The sequence below is a fragment of the Eublepharis macularius genome, chromosome 4, assembly GCF_028583425.1.
Source record: "Eublepharis macularius isolate TG4126 chromosome 4, MPM_Emac_v1.0, whole genome shotgun sequence".
NCBI lineage: Eukaryota > Metazoa > Chordata > Lepidosauria > Squamata > Eublepharidae > Eublepharis > Eublepharis macularius.
The window spans coordinates 176,971,583-176,996,949 of record NC_072793.1 but is presented as its reverse complement, the minus strand read 5'-3'; the positions used below and the strand labels follow the sequence as shown (position 1 = coordinate 176,996,949).

The 25,367-nt window shown below is 44.9% G+C and overlaps 2 protein-coding genes across 2 annotated transcripts; one reads left to right on the top strand and one right to left on the bottom strand.

Moving 5' to 3' along the window:
* The first annotated feature begins 1,125 nt into the window (after positions 1-1,125).
* Positions 1,126-7,429, top strand: LOC129327917 (vomeronasal type-2 receptor 26-like). Its single transcript, XM_054976662.1, has 4 exons — positions 1,126-1,177; positions 4,522-5,405; positions 6,941-7,163; positions 7,287-7,429. The coding sequence occupies exons 1-4, from the start codon at positions 1,126-1,128 to the stop codon at positions 7,427-7,429; spliced, it is 1,302 nt and encodes a 433-aa protein (XP_054832637.1).
* A 6,770-nt stretch (positions 7,430-14,199) lies between these two features.
* On the bottom strand, positions 14,200-15,882 carry LOC129327915 (vomeronasal type-2 receptor 26-like). Its single transcript, XM_054976661.1, has 2 exons — positions 15,879-15,882; positions 14,200-15,119 (listed from the first exon to the last, which is right to left on the bottom strand). Exons 1-2 carry the CDS (start codon positions 15,880-15,882, stop codon positions 14,200-14,202), a joined length of 924 nt encoding a protein of 307 aa, XP_054832636.1.
* Positions 15,883-25,367: the final 9,485 nt, after the last annotated feature.

Below are 25,367 nucleotides of genomic sequence, written 5' to 3'. Positions count from 1 at the left end.
TTAGGAGTGGAGCAGGTGGAAATGCCACGGAGCAGGTGGTATTGCCACCTCCCGATCCTGGCCTGGCCTTCTTGCAACAGCACATTTTCTGTAGCGACATGGTTCCTTGCCTGGGCTTCCCTCCGTGGCAGCACCCTCTGGTGGTGCACCAGGGTATAAAGTGAGTTGTCTGAAACACTCTTACTCAATTATATGGTAGGATTTAATTTAAAGACACAGAAGCCTGCTCTGTGCAGGGGATTACAAAAAACAACTTAGGTCTAAAGTGTTGTTAAGACCATACGGTGTCAAACTATTTAATCTGTGTATCCGTTGAGATTCAAGTTGTAACAATCTGCATTGAGCATAGGAATTCTTACTTTGCAATACTTGTAAAACAGTTACTTAGAGTTCAATTTTTGAATCATGATGTTGAATGAAATGTTCCACTTTCCGTGAGGTTCATCTGACCCTTTCAGATTCAGTTAAAGAAAAGGTGAAAATACAATCCCCTTTATACTAGTACTTATTCTGCACAAAGTTTAATCAGGACAGGGTAGTATTACTTAAAGTTGCAGTAGTTTAAAGTTCAGCATTACCCCCATTCTCATAGATGGACTTTCTCCCCATTGTCCCTTGCCACAAGAACCAGATGGAGTCCCTAGGAAAAAGTTCACTCCTTCATGGCTTGGGCCCATCCAAGGAGAAGAACAAGATGAGAGAAAGCTTTTTCTTTCTGTCCAGAGAATTAATAATATCCTCTACGGGAAGCCCCCCCCTCCCCCAAGTTGTTTTGATCTTCCTGCCACAAGAGATTATGTTCTAGCCGTTTGCCTATCCTCCTCTCTGTTCTATTAGGTGTAACATTCTAGCAAGGTGTGAGATGGTGGCCTGCCCACCCTTCCCTTTCTAGAGCCCATTGCATTTTTCTCTACATCGGGCTTAGTTCCTAGTCCTTAATAAATGGGGAAAAAAATACACCTGCTCTGTTCAAGTGCCAAGCTGAGCAAGGGTACAAAGAAAAGTTGAAAACACAATCCTCATTCCTTACACTAGTACTTATTCTGCACACAGTTTAATTAGGACAGGGTAGCTTTACTTAAAGTTGCAGCAGTTTAAACTTCAGCATTACCTTCATTCTCAAACATGGGACTTCTCCCCATTGTTCCTTGCCACAAGAACAAGATGGACTCCGTAGGTAAGAGTTCAGTCCTTCCTGGCTTGGGCCCATCCAAGGAGAAGAACAAGATGAGAGAGAGCTTTTCCTGTGTCCATAGAATTAATAACCCCTTAGGAGAGTCCACCCTTCCCTCATGTTGTTTTGATCTTCCTGCCATAAGAGGAAGGGATTGTGTTTTAGCCATTTGGCTGTCCTCCTCTCTGTACAGTCTAGCAAGTCTCTGTACAGTCTCTGTGACAGTCTAGCAAGGTGTGAGATGGTAAGCCATTGTCCCATTTTGGCCACATCCATTAGCATATGTAAGCACTGAAGTATTCTGTTCCTGGGCTTGGCAGCTAAACCTTGGGGCTCCTCTTTCCTGGCAGCTTTGGTTTGGGGCAAAAATACCATGTAATAGATCCTTAAAGTGAAAACTCAAGGTTCGCTTAGACCAACATGTAAATATCTATTACATCAATATACACGTACAGGGGGATACGCAATGACAAAATTGTTATTTTACAAAAGATATTCTTTCCACATCATAATAGAGTTCAGTTCTTCAATCCTTGTGTTGATGGAAGCGTGACCTATGTGCATCTGGTATTCCATGAGTTTCATACACTTCATCAGAGTTGCATTCCACAAATCACAATTTAACTAAATAAAATAATTCTTATGTATTGTCGAAGGCTTTCACGGCCGGAGAACGATGGTTGTTGGGGGTTTTCCGGGCTGTATTGCCGTGGTCTTGGCAAGACAATGCCAAGACCACGGCAATACAGCCCGGAAAACCCCCAACAACCAAAATAATTCTTACATTCCCATAAAATTAAAAACACATGAAATTAAATATAGATAATTTACAAGAACTCACCCTGTATGCTAAGAACTTGCAATTACAACACTTTCTTCTCATTTTTTTTTCAAATTCTGAAATGAATAATTTTCTGAAATTAAAAGATTTCTTGCACAGACATCAGTCACATCTCAGCAAATTCCAGAAATGTTATGTCAACTCATTTCCTATTTCCTCCCTGTATATAAACTTTTTCTTTCCTGATCTAGATTAATTTGTTTCTGAGAAATGTCCGCTTTAACAATACTGCTGGGGAAGAAATATTTTTTGATGAAAACGGAGACCTGGCAGCTGGCTATGACATCATGAATCTGGTCACATTTCCCAATCAAACTTTCCAGAGAGTCCGAGTTGGATGGATGGACCCCTGGGCTCCTGCAGGCGAAGAGTTCACTATTAATAGAAGTGCTATTGTGTGGAATCAAAAGTTCCAGCAGGTGTGGATGATAGCTTTAAACTAAATGGTACCTTTGAGAAAATAAAATTAGCAGGAAGATGCTGTTTTCCATAGCCTTGGAAATCCATCTTCAGACAATAGGAGCCTCTTATTCTGTTCAATATAGGGCAATACTGTGCAGGATGAAAAAAAGCAATGCCTACATAACATGCTTTAAAGAACTATATCCCAGAGTGACCCAAGGAAGGCACTAGTTACCAAAACGCAACCGCAATACAGATGCAAAATCAGTACTTGTGAGCATGCCTTCTGAAGTGCTAAGAAGTGAATGTTGATCACAATTTTTAGAAAGTTCTCTGCCTCTCGGCTCGTGTGGTATTTTACAGTAGCAGGATGGGCAAAGGAGGTTCAAGTTTATTTATGTCATTTATAGTCTGCCTTCCTCACTGAGACTCAAGGTGGATCACACAGTGTGAGACTAGTATGATCAGTATCAGGACATTTCCATACAGTGGCAAGGACATTTCCATAAACAATGCCATACGGTAAATAAATGAGTTTTTAAAGACATAGCATTCGCAAGGATCCAATGCAGAGTTGAAGCATCAGTAAGTGGAAATTCAGAGGCTGAGCGGCAGGGTACAACGTGGGATGATAGGTTGTGAGAGGCAGAGGAGAATAAGGAAAATCAGATGCTACCATGACAGAAAAGAATCAAGATGCGGGATAAGCAGAACCAGGAGTGTGAATGGGATCCTACTGCATAGTTCTATGTTTTAAAACGTTGTTTAATGCATCAGTCTTGGAAGACCTTGTGCTCCGTTTCAGAGCTTCTTCAACTCTGTATTAGATTTCTCCTGGTTTTCAGTTTTGCAAATTTGCATTTATAGACACAATGACATTGTTTTTTGAAACGTCTTTAATATTGTTATTGATCGTGCTGACTACTGTGGAACCCTCCTTGAGTGTTAGTGAGAAAGGCGGACTACAAATAAACAAACAAACAAACAAACAAACAAACAAACAAACAAACAAACAAACAAACAAATAAATAAATAAATAAATAAATAAATAAATAAATAAATAAATAAGGAATATGCATGAGTAGGGGACTGAAACCTGTTACTGCATTGTTTTGCAAAAGATTAGAGTCAAGATCCAGAGAAGTGAAGAGAAAGCAAATTACCAACCATCTTTCTTGTGATTATCCATAGAATGCTCCGAAGGCTCGATGTGTCCCGAACTGCCAGTCTGGACACAGCAGAATTATTCCGGAGGGGAAGCCTGTTTGTTGCTATGCGTGTGCTCAATGCCCTAAAGGGCGCATTTCAGTCCAGACTGGTAAGTGAAAGAACTGATATTGATTTGGGTGAAATTCTTCCTGCCTCGGAGTTGACCCCTGCTATATCACTATTCTGTATAATAAATATGTAAAATGAATTTGGTATCCGTCTTTCCGAACAGTGGCAATGATAGCCCCATGGCCTGATTCAGTCTGACTTAGTTTCTCCTTGTCGGAGAAGCTTCTCCTACTTGCTTTCTACAAGCATAATGACCCAGTTTTATATTCAAACAAAATATTTTAGACTTTGCGTATACATCAAGGAAGAGGAACTTTTAGCAACCTTGTGGTATTTCTTCTAATAATGTTTAAATTTTCACATGACATTCATTTCAGCGATCGCGACAACATCTCAAAGAATGTATGCTGTAATAAGTATATGGATCTCTGTCATTAAAGGATATAGGAATGACACTGTTTATCTCTATTAATACTACAAAAACTATGCTACAGGATAACTGAGAAAAAGAGACATACATAAAAGTTGAGAAAGGCATTCTATGGCAAATAGAACAGGTTGAGATTTGAGTAGTCAGCCAATTGCTTCCCAATCTCTCTCTTTTTACAAGAACAGGATGATGGCTTAGATCAACAGTGTCTGCTATGTACTCTACACATTCCCAACTTAAGTTTGATAACTTTGTGTTAATAACTGAGCTAGTGTTTGGCCAATAGTGAACAAAGGGGTGGTGGTGGTTGGTATAAAGCCTCAGTGGTGTGATTGGTCAGAAGATCAGTAATATTTGTACATTTGTGAATACTGAGGCCGAGATTATATATTTCAGATGCAGAGGAATGCGAGAAATGCCCTCAGGATCAGTATCCAAATATGAAACAGGATCAGTGCATTCCAAAACGTATAACTTGCTTATCCTATGAAGACCTGATGGGAGCAGGCTTGGCTTCAATTGCTGTTTTGCTTTTTGTGATTGCAACTGTTGTGATGGGGATCTTCAGCATACACTGGAACACACCCATTGTCAAAGCCAACAATCGAAGTATCACCTGGGTCCTGCTGTCCTCTCTGCTGCTTTGCTTTCTGTGCTCTTTCCTATTCATCAGCCAGCCTGGAGTGGTCACCTGCCTTCTCCGGCAAACACTGTTTGGCATCATCTTCTCTATTGCTCTATCTTGTATATTGGCCAAAACTGTGACTGTGGTGGTTGCCTTCATGGCCACCAAGCCAGGGAACAGGATGAGGAAGTGGGTGGGGAAGAGACTGGCCATATCAGTCATCATTCCCTGTTGTTTAATTCAAACTGGCACCTGTGTGCTGTGGTTGGCAACTTCACCCCCCTTCCCAGAGTCTGACATGCACTCCCAAATCAGTTATATCATCATTCAATGCAATGAAGGCTCAGACATCATGTTCTACATTGTACTGGGCTACATGGGTCTTCTGGCCACCATCAGTTTCATGGTGGCCTTCCTAGCCCGGACATTGCCGGATTCTTTCAATGAAGCCAAGCTGATCACTTTCAGCATGCTGGTCTTCTGCAGTGTTTGGATCTCCTTTGTGCCCACCTATCTGAGCACTAAAGGGAAAGACATGGTGGCCGTGGAGATCTTCTCCATCTTGGCCTCTAGTGGAGGTTTATTGGCTTGTATCTTCTTCCCCAAATGCTACATTATTTTAGTCAGGCCCGAGCTGAACACCAGAGAGCAACTAGTAAGGGGGGGGGGGGTAAAAAACATCACACTTAACTCTCGACGTCTCGTTATGCCTGAGCCATATTTTTCTTTTTATTCTATTCCCAATTTGGTGTGAAGGGGCATCTTTATCAGTGCAGCTCTCTTCAATGCCATCCACACTGTGGTCCAAACACTAAGGGTAAGAGAAGTGCTGATAAATAAAGAAGAAAAAAAAGGGATGTGTGTTCAAAGAGCTGCCCCACTCCCTCATCCCCACCAGGTATGTACGTGTGTGCCATCAAGTCACAGCCAACTTATGGCATCCACAGCAAGAGGTTTTCAAGGCAAATGAGAAGCAGAGATGGCTTGCCATTACCTTCTCCCTAGTTAGTCACCAGTAATGTTGATTTGGATTTCCTTTTTGCTTCTCATTCCTAAATCGACCACACCAAGGGAGCACTATCCCCCTCTATTCCAAGGAAAAGTTTCCCTTAGAACTTAAGAGGTTAATTGCATAAATTGGTCACAATTGGCACATCTCCTACAGCGGCAGGCCTGAAAGGTCAATAGGGCAATATGAGTATTCGATACCTTCGTAGTGACTCTTATGGCTTAGGAGGGGTCCTGTTTGGGAGCAATTAATGGGTTCTGAAGGCTCATTGATCCCCAAGGTCCCCCAATGACCACACTGACAAACCCTGTTTCCAGCTGTGTGGGCAATAAGGGGCCAGGGATGGTTCTACTGTCTATCCAATATTTGGAGAGGGGTTGGATGGTCTGAAAGAAGCCATCAGAAGGAGGCATGTCCCATCTCCCACCTAATACCCTGAAGATTGACAATCATTTAAGGGATGTTTTCCCCTAAAGTGATGGATAAAACATGTTAAATAATAAACTTGTAGCCCTTAATCCAGTCTATTTAATCCATCTTACATCTTCATCTCTGGGATAATGAGACAATATACAATGGTTGTGTGATAGAATCATGGATGTTCCCTGTTTTTCTGAGCTAATTTAAGAGTCTGATTTGAAATGAGAACCTTTTTCATATGTATCATTTCACAGTATTTCTTCCCCTTGTGGCAGAGAAGATTGTTGCCAAGAAAAACTGAAACTAGAAACTGAGTTTCCTGCCTTGTGTGGCAGTCTCTTATTTAATGAGCAGGTCGATTGCAGGCCGGTTCTGAAATGGGGAGGAGAGCTGGGGGGGAGGTGACAAAATACACCAGAAAACCATGATGAGGCCACAACTTTATTGATTTACAGCTCACGGAGCATTCACACCACTTAGGGCACTGATCCAAACATTGGCTGACCTGCCTGCCAGCCGATGACCCGCCACACCCCCTCAGACCGTGACTGCGGGGAGGGGGGACCATGGGATCACAGTTATTGGGATACACCACTGTGTGGATCCCCAGCCTCCCTGGAGTGAGGCAGACCTGACAGCCTCAAGCTGGGCTTGCTCCTGCCATGCCAAACCCCACAAACCCCTTAAGGGAATCTTCATAATAAGGAAACCGAGCTCACAGGCCCTGTTTCCCCCTAAACGGATTGTGCCCAATGTCCAAGAGCCACAAAATGGCTGCCTTCAAAACTTCTAGAGCTGCAAACAACACCACTGCTCAGGATGACCTGCAACCAAAAGTCCAGACCCATGCTGGACAGGTGCACTCCAGCAGGCGAGAACAAGGCCTCCACTCTGAAGATGTCTGTGTGACAAACCCCTTGAGTCTCACGGACTGTTCCACTGCCGTGTGCCACTTATACCTGGCCATGTTGAAACTTGACCACAGTATGCACTTCCCTGAAAAAGGGAGGGCCAGAGGAGGTCCACCTGGCCACGAAGGAATGTCCCAGGCAAAAGTCGGAAAGTCAGGGCATTGGGGATGACCAGACCAGGCTGCCATGCCCACAGATTCAGACTGCCCTTTACTGACCATGAGGATGCCATCAAGCCACCCGGTAAGGGTCTTTGTAGTCCTGGGGCATCACACAGGATCCAGCCCCTTTGAAGCTGATGGCTGGGACCTGCCACAGGAACCGTCCCTGTCCCGGTAATGCTGCTTGGGGCCACCTCAGCACCTGCTGCTGTGCCCCGTGACCCAGAACGATTTGCACTGACCTGCAGCAACTAAAAAGAAAGAAATCAGCAGGGAGCCTGAGCTCCAGCGAAATGCGATCCCTATGCCTGTATCCATTCAAGCCTACCTGTTCTTGCAGGAGAGGAGCCCAAATGACTGATGCTGCTGGTGGCCATCCCATTCCTGTGAAGTGGGCTAGACATGTGCCCAAGAACAGGCAGCTGAAAAGGCTCCCCTGGGTGACCTAGCTCTGTCCCCAGTGACCTCTGCTCCTTGGCCAGAGGAAAGTGACCCCCCCCCTCGAACCAATAGGGGGTTTCCTGGGCCAATAGGGCCTAGAGGAAAATTCCTCCCTGACCCCAAACTGGTGACTGGAGTTATCTGAGCACATGCAAAGGGGCCACATGACATAGAAAAATAATAGTATCATAAGAGTTGGAAGGGGCCATGGACTGTGCAATGACATCATTGCGCAGCACAAGCCAGGGTCATTCGCCAGCGGATGGCTGGGGTGGCAGGTGGAGGCTGCTCCACGCTCCGCACGCTGCCCCGGCAGTGGCTCGTGGCTGCTGCGCCCAGCTGGGTCGTGTGGCGGCGGCGGTGGCAGCAGCATGTGGCTGGCTGCAGCAGCTGCGGGCCAGCCACGCCAGCTCCACAGTGTGTGCCTCTGCCCCCGACACCCCCTCCGGCGCCTCTCCAGGGCCCTCGTGCCTGAGGCCACCGCCTACCTGGCCTCTATGGGTGCGCCAGCCCTGCCCAGGATGATCTGTCCAAAGAGGACCCAGTTTCAGGGACTCCTCCCAGGTTCAGGGAAGCCCCATTCACACACACCCCCAGGAAGGCCAGGTCATGCACAGCTGTGATTATAGACACTGGCCAGCATGCCATTCTGCCAGGTCTGACTAAGTCAGAATCTAGGAGCTATAGCGGAGAGCTCCCACAAGGTGATGGAAGGGACCAAAAATGCCCTTGAATGCTCGTGTGGTCATAATTCCCACAATTTACTGAAACAGGCCCCAGCCGTGACTCCCCTTTGGTCTGTGGTGCATTTCCAGATCCTGCCCCATACAGGGGTAAGACAACTCATCAGCAGTCCCTTTGGGTCAGTGAAATAGTAAAGAATCCAGTAGCACTGGACTACCCAACTTTATTGTCGCATAAGCTTTTGAGAACCACAGCTCTCTTCATCAGATGACGAAGAGAGCTGCAGTGGGTCAGTGGTGCAGCTTCCTGGATCAGTGGTGCAGTGCTGGGTCAGAGCTGGGCCAGTGGTGCAGCTTCCAGATCCTGCTACATGCCAGGCTAAAAGACAGATCCTGATGAACCTGTGCAAAAGGCGCATCACTCACTCAAGGCATAGTGAGGATCTAGATCCCGCCAGGCTGGTGTAGACAAGCCTCACCCCTTTTGACCCTGGGTGGCTCCAGCCGAACGAACACTGCCCGGAAGACCAGGATGCACTCGAAGCAGATATGACCCATGTGCCGCTGACTGGTCCCAGCCTAAAAAGGGGGGGCTAAGTGGCCAGGGCAGGACGTGCCATCCCACAGGCCACAGTTAAGGAGTTCCCTAACTAGCGTGTAACATGTGACCCGCCCTTGCCATCTCTCATGGCCCATGCTACAAAACTGCTGAAGGTTGAAGGCCATGTAGGCAATGGATCACTGCATGAACGAGATGCTACCTACTTGCTAGGCACTGCAGACCTAGATCCTGACAACGGGAAGCCCCAGGTGCACCCCAGGAGGCTGGAAGACCCTGACCAATGCCCCTGGCCACAAGGGCATGAGGGCACTTGAGCCCCAGGGTGAACTAAGCTTAGCAGCCAGGTTTACCAAGTCAGGTTATGCTGACCAGAATTTGGGAATAGCTGTGTATTTGGGAGAGCCCTTGGTGAAAGAGGGGTGTGTGCTACAGGACTGCCAGAGGTGAAGAAAGCACAGGGGCCATAAAGAGAAGCCACAAGCTGAGCAACCCTTACATCTGTAAACAAATAGAGGTGAAACCCTTCAGGAGGTAATGGCCAGGAAGCACCCCTAATAGGCCCAGCTAATGGTTAAAGAAATTAACCTTCCCGCTGCCAAAGGAGGAATGAGAAAACTGCCACTGAACCTGCCTAGGCCAAACCAGCTGACAACCTAGATGCCAGCCATGACGTGGACTGCCTTTAGGTGGATTATAGCCCACGGGCTGCAAAGAGGAAATACCTGGCTGCCTAGGGAAGCATTTACTGAAGGAACTACCAAATGGCCGCTTTATTTTATGGATACAAATAAACAAACAAGCTTTACATGATGAAAGCCATTCTTTAATGTTAGAATGCTACAATAATTTTACTTATTTATCAAGAATGGGTCCTGCAAACAATAACCTTCCAAATCCATTGACTACACTGGATTGCTTAAGATTGCACTGACCGTTACTTAAAGGAGGTGTTTGATCCTCTAAGGGCCACAAGCTCTGACGACCGAGCAATAGGAGGCTAATTATTATGATGCCCGAAGCACCAGACCAGTGAATGGAGGCTAAACAAAGCCATGGGAGCCAATAGCGACGTACATAAGCAGCGTCAGTGCTTACTTCAAATGTTCCTCTGGAAACATGAAACTCGGACAACGCGGACCTGTTTCTGCACCATCAGCTTCTCATTAGAAGTGGCACCTGGATGGCTTGAATCCGTTGTGATCACAAAGAGAACTTGTCCCCCTTAGCAATCCATGCAATACTTGGAAATGCATGCAATTTGACCTTCCAGACTATTCACTGAGAACATTTCTAACCCACACTCATCAATACAAGGATAACAGTGTTGCACAGTTTACTCAACCCCTAACATTGTAAAGTAGAGCATATGACTCCAATAAAGATAGAGTCAGAGCTCCTACCTTGAGGCACGAGTGAAAATGTAGATCCCTGACCTTTATGCTCCTGCCAACGATGGGTGATATGGTACAAGGGCATCAGTATGTAAAGATACGATGCAGTTTGATTAGGGCAGAAATTAATATATGTAATGAGATGAGAATCCTAAGACTCTGTACAGCCCTTCCCTTAGAGGGGGGTGGGGTGGGGGGGTCTGTTGTTCTGAAATTGTGAATAAACTCAATTTCAGCATTCTCAAATTGCAATCTGCCCTTGAGCTTTCTCTGCTTGAGGACTGCTCCTTCTAGGTCAGCCATGGAATGTCCTGGGAGACGACCAAAGGCACATACACTGAATGCACAGGAGCATCTCTCCTCCCGTGCATGCGCTCTCTCTTATCCTATCACATGCGCACCCCCACCCCCGGTTCAGATCTCTGGGAGTAGTAGCCTGGGACAAAATTCAGTCTCAGGGCAGGAATCTGTCTCCCACCCTCACCAGGCCTTTCTCAATCCCTTAATTCCTCATTGAGCCCCCCCTCCCCAGCTGTGACATGGAGAGATGGAGCCTACTACCAATGGGGGCCCAGTCTGGCCCATGCCCTGCAAGCTGCATGCCCCCAACCCCAGAGATTTAGAGGGGGAAATCCATCAGCAACACTCCGGGCGGCAGAAACACACTGTGGAGCAACGCGGGCCCAATCCCTGCAGCATGCCATGCTCCCCCCATGCTTACCAATAAGGAAGATCCTCACTTTTCTTCAACTTCATGCTTCAGTCAACTTCAGCTCTCCCCTGTTGTCAAGGCTGCCACTGTGACCCACTCTCCACTGCCACTGAGGCCTGTTCTCAGCCTCTGCCAGGGACTGCTCACTTCCTGCCAACGTGGCCAACTTGCTGCCACAGTCACGGCCTGCTCACCACTGCCGCTTGTGTCCTGAAGGAGATCGAGGTTGCCGCCATGCACCTGCAGGGCCCAGCCTCTGTCCCCACTCCTCGTCCAGGGCCCGTGTTCATTCAAGGTGCCCGGCCTGCACACTCCCTTCTCTGCTGATTCTCCTACAAATCGCCAAGTGTGCAGTAAGCGTAATTCCAGGAATCCTAGTTCACACCATGAATTCAGGAGTCCTTCCTTGACACTTCAGTCTGCCCTTTCTACAAGTTTCAGTTTTAGGAAAAAGTGGGTTGTATTCAGTTATGAGCGCTAGTCTTCAATATCTTTCTAGGCCACACACAACTCCATTTACTGTCCCTCGCTTTCTTCGTCACACCAACTGCCCAAGATGACTGATTGAAAATAAATTGTCTCTTAGAGCTGCTTCTCCCGAGAAAGGAAATAATTTCTCCATAGCTAGCCAGTTTAGCAGGGCTCCCATCATCAACAGAAGCCTCAAGGTGCTTGCTGGGTTTTCCTACCTATCTCATAAGATGCCAAAGGAAATACATAGATCCTCTGTACAGGGAAATTCCACAAGAAAGTCCCACAGTTTCTAGGGAAAGGGAGGTCTCTTGTGACTCCTGTCAGGAAGACCTACTGAAAGGGGTCAAGGAGAAGAAACCTTGGAAGGTGGAAGGAAACATCTCTCTCAACCCAGTTACCTACTTGACAGCACATTATTTTTTCCTAAGGGGGGAGGCAGATGGAATTTTTGTCCAGGGACCTATCATGGCTGACAGCAGCCCTGATTATTATTCCTAGGAAAGCCACAGTGAAGCCCAGAACTGCCAGGAACCCCATAAAGCCCAGGACACAGCAAAACATGGTGCCAGACACTCCATTACATGCCATAATGATTCTCTAGAAACTGAGCGCATATCAAAATCTGAGAATAGAGAAAAGGTTGCAAGCCAAAGAGTGCAAATAATGGCTTGAAAGAGGGAGCAGGAAATCACTATAGAACTGGCCAGTCTTCTCCCCAACCATTTCCTCTTCCTCGACCGTGGCTTGGTAGCCATGAAAGCTAGAATTACTGTGATCGTTTTGGCCAACACACAAGAAATAGCCATGGAGAAAATGAGGCCAAATGCAGCTTGATAGAGGAGGTATGCCACCTTCTCAGGATGCCTGAGAAAGAGCCAAACACAAAGGAAGCAGAGGAAGAGAGATACAAGGAAGATGTAGGAGAGGCTCCGGTTGTTGGCTTTTACAATAGGGGTGTTCTGGTACTTCCCTAAACTTCCCAAACCAAAGACAACAAAAGGGGGAATGAAAAATAACAACTCTGCAAACCAAGGTGTAACCAAGGAGGTTGGAACAACAAAAATAAATATATATCAAATTGTTGAAAATAACTAAAAATATAAATTAAGAGCACCGGTATGTTTTTAATAGGAATACAGAGATTAGATTAAAAGCCTTATTTGGTTATACATAGATGTACTTGAACCTTGTATATAAATAAAATAAAATCATTACTGTACAGGTATAATAGTAGAACTAATAGCCCTGTGTAAAAACCAATAAAACCGGATGTGTTTTAGCCCAAAGGTCTTCCTAAGTGGTACATAAATGTCAAAGAGAATATCCCATCAATAAAATACACAAATAAAACATACATGACCTAGCACATACTGAACCTGAAATAGAGGGGGGAAAGGTGGTGGGGACAAAATGTATCATAGTTATTATCAGGGTGCAGAGTGGAAAACCAGTATCAAACAAACACATTTAAATAAAAATTAATCACGTTGAGATGAAAGTAGAATTACGTGGAGTGAATTCCTTAGAATTCTACCCTAGAATAGCATGAAAAGAAGTCAGGACATGGATATGTAATAGGAATTGTGCTTCCTTTGCCCATAAATCTACCAAAAAAACCCAAAGCCAATTAAATCTCAATTTGAAAAACTTTTGAAAAAGAAAGGGGTCAAATCACAAGATGAAATATAGAGTAACTCTGTGTAGGGTGGCACCGTTAGAGGTTTACAACAGGAATCCAACTGGTGAGCTGGGTGGCTAGAGCTCTGCAGGTACCTGGCAGAATAACTCAGCTGTCTTCAAGGAGCAGCGGGACGAATACATGGAAGGGATGTTTTTGCGCTCTTCCTGCACTGGGCACAGGGTTGGGCTAGGCCCCTTCCAGCTCTATGATTCAGTGAGTCTATGGTTCTATGAACTATCCCAGCCTTTTCTTTGCAGTTTTGACCTGCTCATCAAATAGAAGACTGCAGCACAAATCAGGAAACCCGATTTCTAGTTCCTATTATTCTTGGCAATGGTTTGCCACTGCCCTAAGGGGAAGAAATTACTGTGAAATGTGAAAGGTTCTCATTTCAAATCAGGCTTTTAAATATACTTTATTAGCACGGAAAAACAGGGAAACATTCACGATTCTCTCACACATCCCATTATATAGTGTTCCAATACCCCAGAAATGAAGATACAAGATGCATTAAATAGATTGAATAATAGGCTACGTTTATTATTTTAAATGCTTTATCCACCACTTTAAAGGAAAACGTCCCTTAAACGATTGTCGATATTCAGGAGATGCCTCCTTCTGATGGCTTCGTTCAGACCATCCAACCCCTCTCCACATATTGAGTAGACACTACATTAGAACTATCCTTGGCTCCTTATTGCCCACACAGCTGGAAACAGGGTTTGTCAGTGTGGTTATTGGTGGGCCTTGGGGATCAGTGAGCCTTCAGAACCCATTAATTGCTCCCAACCAGGACCCCTCCTAAGCCGCTGGAGTCCGTTCACCACTATGAAGGTGTTGAATACTCAGATTGTTGACTACTCAGATATCAACACTTCTGTTACTTTTAGTGTTTGGCCCACAAAGCAGATAGCATTGTAAAGAGATGTACTGAGAAGAAATCCCTTCACCACTAAATAGGGAATCGAATAAGAAGAAAAATACGGCACAGGCATAAACGGATGTCAAGAGTTAAGTGTGATGTTTCTTTCCTTCCTTATTATCTGCTCTCTGGTGTTCAGCTCAGGCCTAACTAAAATAATGTAGCATTTGGGGAAGAAGATACAAGCCAGTAAACCTCCACTAGAGGCCAAGATGGAGAAGATCTCCACAGCCACCATGTCCTTCCCCTTGGTGCTCAGGTAGGTTGGGACAAAGGAGATCCAAACACTGCAGAAGACCAGCATGCTGAAGGTGATCAGCTTGGCTTCATTGAAAGAATCTGGCAATGTCCGGGCTAGGAAGGCCACCATGAAACTGATGGTCGCCAGAAGACCCATGTAGCCCAGTACAAGGTAGAACATGATATCTGAGCCTTCATTGCACTGTATGATGATATGGCTGATTTGGGAGTGTGTGTCAAACTCTGGGAAGGGGGGCGAAGTTGCCAACCATAGAGCACAGATGCCAGTTTGAATTAAACAACAGGGAATGATGACTGACATTGCCAGTCTTTTCCCCACCCATTTCCTCATCCTGTTCCCTGGCTTGGTGGCCATAAAGGCAACCACCACAGTGATGGTTTTGGCCAATATGCAAGACACAGCAATGGTGAAGATGATGCCAAACAGGGTTTGCCGGAGAAGGCAGTTCACTGTCCCAGGCCGGCCAATGAATAGGAAGGAGCACAGAAATCCGAGCAGCAGAGAGGACAGCAGGACCCAGGTGATGCTTCGATTGTTGGCTTTGACAATGGGTGTGTTCCAATGTATGCTGAAGATCCCCATCACAACAGTTGCAATCACAAAAAGCAAAACAGCAATGGAAGCCAAGCCTGCTCCCATCAGGTCTTCATAGGATAAGTAAGTTATATGTTTTGGAATGCACTGGTCCTGTTTCGTATTTGGATACTGATCCTGAGGGCATTTCTCGCATTCGTCTGCATCTGAAATGTATAGCCATGGTCTCAGTATTCACAAACGCACAAATCTTACTGATCTTCATGACAATCAAACCGCTGCTGCTTTATACCCACTAACCCCCCTCCCCTTTGTTCATTATTGGCCAAAACACTGCATTAAGTATTAACACAAAGTTACCAAACCTAAGAAGGGAATGTGTATAGAGTACACGGCAGAAACTGTTGATCTAAGCCATCATCCTGTTCTTGTAAAAAGAGAGAGATGGTGAAGCAATTGGATAACTACTCAAATCCCAACCATATGCCTTGGTAGACTTTTGTGCATGTTTGTTTTGCTCATAGTTATTCTGAAGCATGGCTTTTGTGGTATTATTGGAGTAAAACAACATTATTCTTTAATGGCAGAAATCCAAAGTCTGAATGTAGCATACATTCTCAGGTTGTCGCAATTGATGAAATTAATGTCAGTGAACAGTTTTAACATTATTAGAAGAAATATCACAAAGTTGCTAAATGTTTCTCCTCCTTGATGTATAGCCAAATTCTAGCGCATCCTATTTGAATATAAAACAGGGTAATTGTGCTTGTAGAAAATGAGTAGGGGGAGCTTCTCCAACAAGGGGAAACTATGTCAGGCTGAATCAAGCCATGGAGCTATCATTGCCACTGTTTGGAAAGATGGATACCAAATTCATTTTACATATTTATTATACAGAATAGTGATATAGCAGGATTCAACTGCAAGGCATGAGAAATTTCCCCAATAACAGTCCTTTCACTTACCCATCTGGACTGAAATGCTCCCTTTGGGGCATTGAGCACATGCATAGCAACAAACAGGCTTCCCCTCCTGAATAATTCTGCTGTATCCAGACTGGCATTTCGAGACACATGTACCCTTCGGAACATTCTACGGATAATCATAAGGAAGTCAGTTAATAACTTGTTTTGCTTTCACTTTTCTGGTTTTTGATTCTCATATTTTTGCAAAACGAACTTGATCGTTTGCCAAAGGGTGATAATTACTTATCCAGGAAGAGGGGGTTGTCCACAGAGGAAGAGAGCTTCAAATATCCTGCATTTTTGGCCGGGGAGGGGGGCTCAGAAGGGGAGACTCTGAGGGCACTATGCTGGGTGAGCATGTACAATGTGAGTGGGGCAAAGCCCTGATTCTTATAGGGCAAAACGTGTCCTGAGGCTGAGGAGGCTCCCCAGTAGTCAGGATGAAGACCGTGAAGGCCACCTCTGGGTAATAACAAAAGTTTAATTGCTCTATGGTTACTGCTGACTGGATGTGTAAAAGGAAATGCAAAGTTCCTCCTGGTTCCTGACAAAGAGGTAGTTTGCTAATGGATCTTCCTGGAGCTGAGCTGATGAATTTAAATATGAAAATGGATGTTCCCAGAGACAAGTTAAATTTATCAGTGCTGATTGATTGCTCCTCTATCGCAGGGTGGGAATCTAATCACAAAAGGAGGGTATTGGGATGCGGTAAGGGGAAAGACTCAACAAGGCCTTTTCTTGTTACAGTCGCATGCCCATTGCTGGAAAGACAGTAAATTCAATCTCCCCCAGTCCTCGGCATTAGCATGAACCAATCTATTCATGACTAAGTCTCCTGGCTGGGTCTCAGCATTGCTCTGCCCAGCCGGCTGTAATTCCCCTGATGCAGATCAGGCTGCATTAATCCAGGGGCCCTGTGATTTTTATGGCAGAGGCCTGGGCCGACTACTTGGCAACTTTGGAAGATATGCTCACATGTAGTATTGTGACTAATTTTGCATATGTGCTGCGGCTGCATTTTGGTAACTAGTATGCACCATGGGTCACCATGGGATATAGTTCTTTAAAGCATTTTTGGTGGTCATTGCTGTTTTCCCACCTGCACAGTATTGCCCTATTTTGAATGGCTCCTATTGTCTGAAAGTAGATTTCCAAAGGCATGGAAAAATACATCTTCCTGCTTATTTTATTTTCTCAAAGATATCATTTAGTTTAAAACTCTTATCCACACCTGCTGAAACTTCTGGTTCCACACGATAGCACTTCCATTAATAGTGAACTTTTTGCCTGCAGGAGCCCAGATGTCCATCCATCCAACTCGGACTCTCTGGAGAGTTTGGTTGGGAAATGTAACCAGATTCATGATGTCATAGCCAGCTGCCAGGTCTCCGTTTTCATCAAAAAATATTTCTTCCCCAGCGGTATTGTTAAAGCGGACATTTCTCAGAAAAAAATTAATCTAGATTGGGAGAGAAAAAGATTGCTGTCTTTGAGTTAGAACCCTCCTGCAAACCCATAGCTGGCTGGGAAGAGGCACCCCAAGGTTTAGCCATCAAGCCCCAGAATGGTATACTTCAGTGCTTACATATGCTAATGGATGTGGCCAAAATGGGACAATCGTTTATCTCACACCTCGCTAGACTGTCACATTTAAAGGTACAGAGAGGAGGACAGCCAAATGGCTAAAACATAATCCCTTCCTCTTATGGCAGGAAGATCAAAACAACATGAGAGAAGGGTGGACTCTCCTAAGGGGTTATTAATTCTATGGACACAGGAAAAGCTCTCTCTCATCTTGTTCTTCTCCTTGGATGGGCCCAAGCCAGGAAGGACTGAACTCTTACCTACGGAGTCCATCTTGTTCTTGTGGCAAGGAACAATGGGGAGAAGTCCCATGTATGAGAATGAAGGTAATGCTGAAGTTTAAACTGCTGCAACTTTAAGTAAAGCTACCCTGTCCTAATTAAACTGTGTACAGAATAAGTACTAGTGTAAGGAATGAGGATTGTGTTTTCAACTTTTCTTTGTACCCTTGCTCAGCTTGGCACTTGAACAGAGCAGGTGTATTTTTTCCCCCATTTATTAAGGACTAGGAACTAAGCCCGATGTAGAGAAAAATGCAATGGGCTCTAGAAAGGGAAGGGTGGGCAGGCGGGCATTACCACCTGCTCCACTCCTGATCCCCTTTGAGTGAAGGGGGGTGGGCTTGTGACCTGTTCCACACTTGATCCTGGTTGGATAAAGTGGACAGGCATTACCTCCTGTGCCATGTCTGATCTCAGCTAGATGAAGAGGGGGATTGCCACCTTTTCCATGCCTGATCCCAGCAGGGTGAAGGCAGGGGGTGGGCATTGCCTCCTGCTTCACACCTGATCCCAGCTGGGTGAAGGCAGGGGCAGTCATTGCCATGTGCTCCTTGCCTGATCCTGGCTGAGTGAAGGCAGGGGGGTGAGCATTGCCACCTACTCTGTGCCTGATCCTGGCAGATGAAGGCTGGGGATGGGCATTGCCTCCTGCTCTACACCTGATCCTGGTTGGGTGAAGGTGGGGGGCCGGCATTGCCTCCAGCTCCACACCTGATCCTGGCCGGGTGAAGGTGGGGGCAGGGATTGCCAACCACTCCACTCCTGACCCCAGCTTATAGAAGGTGGGGGCAGGCATTGCCACCTGATCCTGGCCAGGTGAAGGCAGGGGGTGGGCATTGCTACCTGCTCCACTCCTGATCCCAGCTGTGTGAAGGCGGGTGGTCCGGCATGGCAACCTGCTCTGCACCTCCATCGCGGCCAGGTGAAGGCAGGGGGAGCAAGCATTACCAGCCCCTCCATTCCTGATCCTGGGTGGGTGAAGACGGGACAGGCATCAGTACCTAATCCTCTCCTGATCCTGACAGGGTGAAGGTGGGGGGCACGGATTGCCACCTACTCTGTGTCAGATCCTGGCTGGGTGAAGACAGGGAGCAGGCATTGCCACTTATTCCGCTTTTGATCCTGGCCAGGTGAAGGCAGTGGCCAGGCATGGCCACCTGCTCTGCACCTCATCCTGGCCAAGTGAAGGCAGGGGGAAGGCTTTACCAGCTCCTCTATTCCTGATCCTGGGTGGGTGAAGATGGGGGCAGGCATTGGTACCTAATCCACTCCTGATCCTCGGTGGGTGAAGGCAGGGGGTAGGCATTGCCACCTACTCTGTGTCAGATCCTGGCCGGGTGAAGACAGGGAGCAGGCATTGTCTCTTGCTCCACACCTGATCCCAGCCATGTGAAGGTGGGGTAGTATTGCCTCATGCTCTGCTCCTGATCCCAGCCAGGTGAAAACAGGAGGTAGACACTGCATCCTGCTCCACTCCTGATTCCAGCTGGGGGGTCGGAGTGGGCATTACCACCTTCTCCACTCCTTATCCCAGGCTGGGATTTACACCACAGCAGCACCCTCTGGTGGTATACCAGTGTAGGAAGTGAGTCGTCTGGAACACACCCTTTTATATAGTAGAATTTTAAAAAATATTTTAAATCTTTTAAAGTATGGCATTTGGAAACACACAACTCCTATTTGCTTTTGATATCCAAAAGGTGGTAATGGGATCAAGTTTGTTCACCATCACTGAAGGAGAATAGCTCGAAGGTGGGAAGCTGTGATAGATCATCCCCAGGCTAGCTTATAGGAGCAAAACAGCAGGTGAAGCAACTAGGCAGAGACTCTAAATTTCCTTGCATATCTGGAATCCTAGGTGGTTGAATCCATTTATCAGTAGATACTCTCAGAATTGTTGCTGGTAGTGGTTCATACCTGGGTAGGAGTGTTCTATACCCAAGAGTGAGGGAAAGGGGTGGCATCTAAGTAAAGACGTATGCTATCCATGGGTTTTCTTCCAACCTCTCAGGAACTAATGTTAAGGAACAAGGGGGCTTACAAGTGTGTAACCACTTCACAACCACTGGTCAGGATCCTTGCTTAGCAGGAACCCACACCAGAGTTATAAAGTTCAATTAATCTCTTCCCTATTTTCTTTGATAGAAGCACATCTAAGATGGCCCAGCCACATATGGGAACCTTCTAGGAGCGCACCTGAATGCTCCTGATGGTCAGATCCTTTCCATGTCTTCACTCTGCAGCATCATTGTGAAAATTTAAGCCACAATAAACTTCAATTACCCAAAGACATTTCAGTCTTTTTTGAAATAGACTGATGTGGTTCCCCCTTTGGTGACAAACTAGATTTTATTCCAATTATTATCACCCCTTCCATTCATTCTTTTTTGCTTGTCTGTGGCACAACTTGAGCCATCAAAAATACATGCAGGGACTCAAATGGAAGCTTTGGACACTCTAAAGGAGAAATCTTGCTGATTAAATCAGAGATGCTCTTTTAGCCTGCAGCACTCAAGCAAGAAACCTCAATCCATGTTGTGAAACAAGAGAGGGGAATACCCTGGCCTCAACTGGCCTTACTGAACTGTACACATGTTAATTAGTTATCAAAACAGGTAGAAAACATTACGGAATCTTGAAATTCAGTCAGTAATCAGAAACTAGTTTTAGTGGCTACCTTTTTTGGAATAAAAATGGCCATTAAAGTAACACTAACATTATCCCAAGGGGAAAAAAGACAGGGTGACCATATTTTCTGCTGAATGACCTTGTAAAAGAGCCAAGAGTGCTGATTTTCTTATTTCATCATATTCCAGGGGTAGGGAACTCCCAGCACACATCTCAATGGCAGCATACAAGACCATGTTGTTTGCCTCCATGGCCAAGGATGCCCCCAAGCAACTGAAGCACTGGCAGAACTGCTGGGTGCAAGATAAGGCAATCTTCTCTCTGTCATGGCTTCTGGACTTGCACAAAAAGGACAATGGTCCCAGTCTCTAATCCTTTAGTACCACACAGGCAAATGACTGTTTAAAGGCATCCTTTGATGCCAACCCCCAAACATTGCTTGTCATGAAACAGTGCAGGGAGCTACGGTAAAAGTTCTACACATGGCCACAGGTAAATGCGCTAAATAGTTTGTGTTTTTCTTATCCAGCAGGAAATTTAAAGTTAAAGGAGAACAGATTCTGGGTGCACACTTACTCCCTACAGTGGCATCTGTGTCCTTGTGAGCTAATCAGCTCCTTATAGATGAATGATAATGACTAAAAGACTGACCTGCCATGGCTGAATGCTGACATGATTGCCTTTCCTCGTGGCTTTCTGTTGAGCTCTCAGTGAGTACACAGCACGGACAGCATGTGCTACAGCATAGACAGCATTGTAGATGCCATAGCTCTGCCCAGACATTCCCATTGCAAACACAGTTCCTGGAAGGCTCTCAAGTTTCTCCTCCCCTGTGCAGTTTCCAGCATTGGGGTAATAAAGATTATATAATGGTAGTGAGCAGAGAAATGCATTGATCCAGAATTTTTGGATGTAATATATCTTAGACTGATATGGATTAATGGTCTGAATGAAGTCCTGGAATCCTGACACCACGTTAGTGTGTAGCGCAAAGGACAAGGTGCCATTGAGGGATTTTACTGTCAATTTATTCCCACGGAAAATACTTGTGACGTCCCATTGTGAAGTTGTAATCCAAACTCGCTCTATTGGTAGCCCCTGATGAAATTCACTTGATTCTAGAATTATTCGTAAACATTCCATAGACTGACCATCTCCATACACAAGGATGATGCTGGCTTTGTTCAACAAGAGATTAAAAGCTATCCTTCCCAAGATTTCTTCAGTTGATTTCGTTTCTAGGTAACTTCTCACTGTCGGAATCAGTTCTTTCAAAGCAATACAAATATTACTCTGGAACAACCTTGGTATCAAGTTTCGAAGAAATGTTTCTCCCCTGTCATCATCTGATGTGAAGAGGCCAATCCAATTCCACCCAAAATGTTTAAGGAGCTGAACAATCCCGATATACTGAGGATTTTCATTGGGAACCATTGAGAAGAAATAAGGGAACTGAGTTCTATCATTCAGTGTAGAGTCAAAGGAACCATAACTGACCTAAGAAGAAAGATCATGACTTTATGAGAGCTGAAAAATGTGAAGGTGGGGACACAGACAGGGTATTGAAAAGCACTTCTCTATTGCTAAATGTCTGTATCTGTGAATCACTAAAAACACACCCACCTGTGGAATCTTGAAGGGAGTTAAGATGTTGGCCATCTGAATGGAGTTTGGGGAGGTAAGTGCGCCAACGGTGGCTATCAGTTGATGCCCTCGTACACCATGAGTCAGTGGTCCTCCAAAGAGTAGATCCAAAGTGTTCCGACATGTTACTCGAGTATTAAAATAATTGTTATAGATCTTTGATTCCAGCGTCATGTTGGATAAGAGATTATTCTTGCTGATCTCGTTAATAGCAAAGATAAAGGCAAGAACATTTTGATAGTTTTTAGGCAGTACCCTAAAGAAAAGATTTTGCTGTTTGTGGACCACTTGGTATCATAAAAAGAAATGTTTCATTTCCATAAACCTCTAACTGTAGACCTTGCCACAGAAATACAAGTGGGGTGTAACTCAAAGCCTTCTTAGTGCTGCCATGTTTTCCCAACCCAACACTGATAAATCTTGCTGCTGCACTCCCTGACAATGAAATTCAATGACAGAAAGGTGCCACTTACTTATTTTAGACGATTCACCTTATGCAAACGTTTGCTCAGACTCCGTCGTTTTAGCAAGAAAATTTGTTCCTAAGAATGTATGCATGGGAGTGCATTCATGGTGATGAAAAAGAGTGCAGCAACATGAAAAATATCCATAAGAGGGGTCCTATATCTTGCAAAGCTGCAAGCAGAGGGGAATGCTCAGGGGAATCTAAAAGGATGAGAGTGACAGGTGATGCCCATATATTAAGTTCTGTGAAAGACTTGGCTTGATGTGAATTGCTTGGATATTTCAAAGTACACCCTACACCATATCAACGTTCCCAGCATCAAAGTGGCATATAGGCCCTCTAAAGACACTCTGCATGTACAGGGGGCAGGCTGGTGGCCCAAATATTAGCAAAAACATTATCCTCCAAACACTGACAAGCACAATATTGGTGCTTCAGAAAAGGAAGGGGCATTTTTCAGTAGACTTCTGGTTGTGCTGAAAAGCTCCAGGTTCCACAATGGATGATTGTCTTGTTTCCTACTGAAAGTAGGGGCGAAAGTTCTAAATGGAGATTTTAAAAAGTGGGTTGATTTCAAGGGGGAGCATTTGACGCAAAGCTTTCTAGCAGCTTACTGGCTAGCAGGTTAGATGCAGCAGAGACCACACCAAGTAAGCTGAACTATATACAGATTTATTTACAGATATATATATACACAGTCCAATAGCCTTTACAACTCAGAGCGGCAAAGTGCTTCGCCAGACTCTGATACCTATGCAGGCACACAATACACTGTACACATAGTACATTTATATAACTTACATCCAATCAGTATTTACCTTTGCACTCAACACATCTGGCTGATGCAACCGTGCAACCTTGGACGATCACATGACTTAGCTGTCATTTAGATTAGAATGATCTGACAATGCCTGAATCTTGCCAGAGTTATGTTCACACTCTGACAGCATTTGGGGCTGCAGTGGAGGGAGGGAGGTAAGAAAGTCACACTCTATGGGTGAACATTCTTGTGTCTATGGAAAGCTCCAAGCCACTATATTTTGATACAGGCTCTTCTTTCTCAGATGGTTTAACTTGTTGCAGTTAAGCTTATTATCCAGAATCTTGAAAAGGTAATGCTGATTTGCACATGCACTGGAATCTTTTGTATAAGATGACTTCAGGCTCCATCCTTGAACAGATCATTGTGTTTGAAATAACACAGAAATTCTGTGACATCAGATTTGAGACTGCCTATTTATACAGGCAAATCAGCATTTGGTATCACAGTGTCTAAGGGATGAATAGGCACGCTTGAAGCAGCACGTCTTACCTGAAACCCACAACAGAATGGTTTACTCAAGAATGATACAAGTGCAATGAGAGTCCTCTAAAGGCCCAGTGCTCAACTTTTGAAGCAACATAGACTTACCACACATATGTGGTGGGGTTTGGCTTTACTGTAAAGCTGAGTAGAACACTGTCAATAATTGAAATGGATACAAATCCCCCAATGATAATATCAGCTCTGGTATTACGGAAAGGATGAGAGGCTTTCGGCTGCCCAGGGCAAATAGATTTCAGTCTGGGGCTGACAGCATCAGGAGGCATCATCAGGAATAGCTGCAACACCAAAACCAGTGGGAATGGTGGCAACATATGATCCAAATTCCAGCTAGATAACTGAATCATCTCCTAGACACGCACTGGTTCAAATGTAAGAGAGATAAGCAAAGTGTCTGTGATTCATTCTCATTTTGAATGTAATTTGTGCAGTGTTTCTATGCAATGTATACACAACTTACACATATTATGCATCTGATTCATGTTTATTAAATGATATGGAATGCTGATTTACTAAAGCAACAATAAACTGGGGGGGAGCTGTACATTTATGAGAAAATTTCAGCATGACTAAACAGAAAATGTAATGGAAATCACAGGTTGCTATTTCAAACCACAAATGGGGAAAACAAACGTGAAAAGTTGTTTTTGGTTAAAACAGCATGAATGTGACATTTGTAAATAAAATGTGCAAGCGGAAGAGAATCCATCTGCAGTAAAGTTATGGAGGGAAAAAAACACCAACAAAGAACTAAGAGTCTTATGTAGTTCAATTTTAGTCTGCCCTCTTGCCAAGGAATGGCAGAGACAATTCTCCATTTCATCACACCGACCCTGTGAAGTATTTATGGACCTGCCTCGGACTGTTTCAGGCCCTTGTTCTGTCGAGCTTACTAATGACTGCTCAGTCTGACAGCAGATCTCTAAGGTCTCTAGCGGGGAAATCGGAGGCTTCTGCAGTGCAAAACTGATGCTCTGAACCACAAGAAATTCAAGACTTGGAGAGCAGGACTGGACCAGAAAAAGTAACAGAGAGAGATTCAGTATAGAATGACGATCTAAAGCTTGTTCTTTCAGACCCTCGTCTGACAGTCTAATCCTAAACTACTACTGCTCCTTTTAGCATCACAAATTCATGTCTGAATTTTTGTCCTAACAAAGGAGGACGTCTACCTTTGACAGAGATCAGCACCCCTCAGTCTTCCAGGTCTCCGATGCACAAAATTGAGTCGCATTTGACTATTTGTTTTAAAAGTGGCCATTGTTTCGCTGTGAGATTTCCACAAGAAGAATTTAATCATAGGGGTCTTGATAATGACAAGGCAGGTAATCACCTTTCCCCAAGTCCCCAAGTCTTCTAGTCGTTCAGAGATTTGAGAGGTTCAAGAAAGTTGCTCTGTAATTAGTAAAGTCAGCATGATCTTTGTGAGATTCAAATCTAGCTAGTTTCAGGGGCGTAGCCATGTTGGTCTGTAGTAGAAGAGTAAGATTAAAGTCCAGTGGCACCTTAGAGACCCACTAGGTTTCCAGAGGAGCAGCTTGCTAAAAGCCAGTCCACCCAGC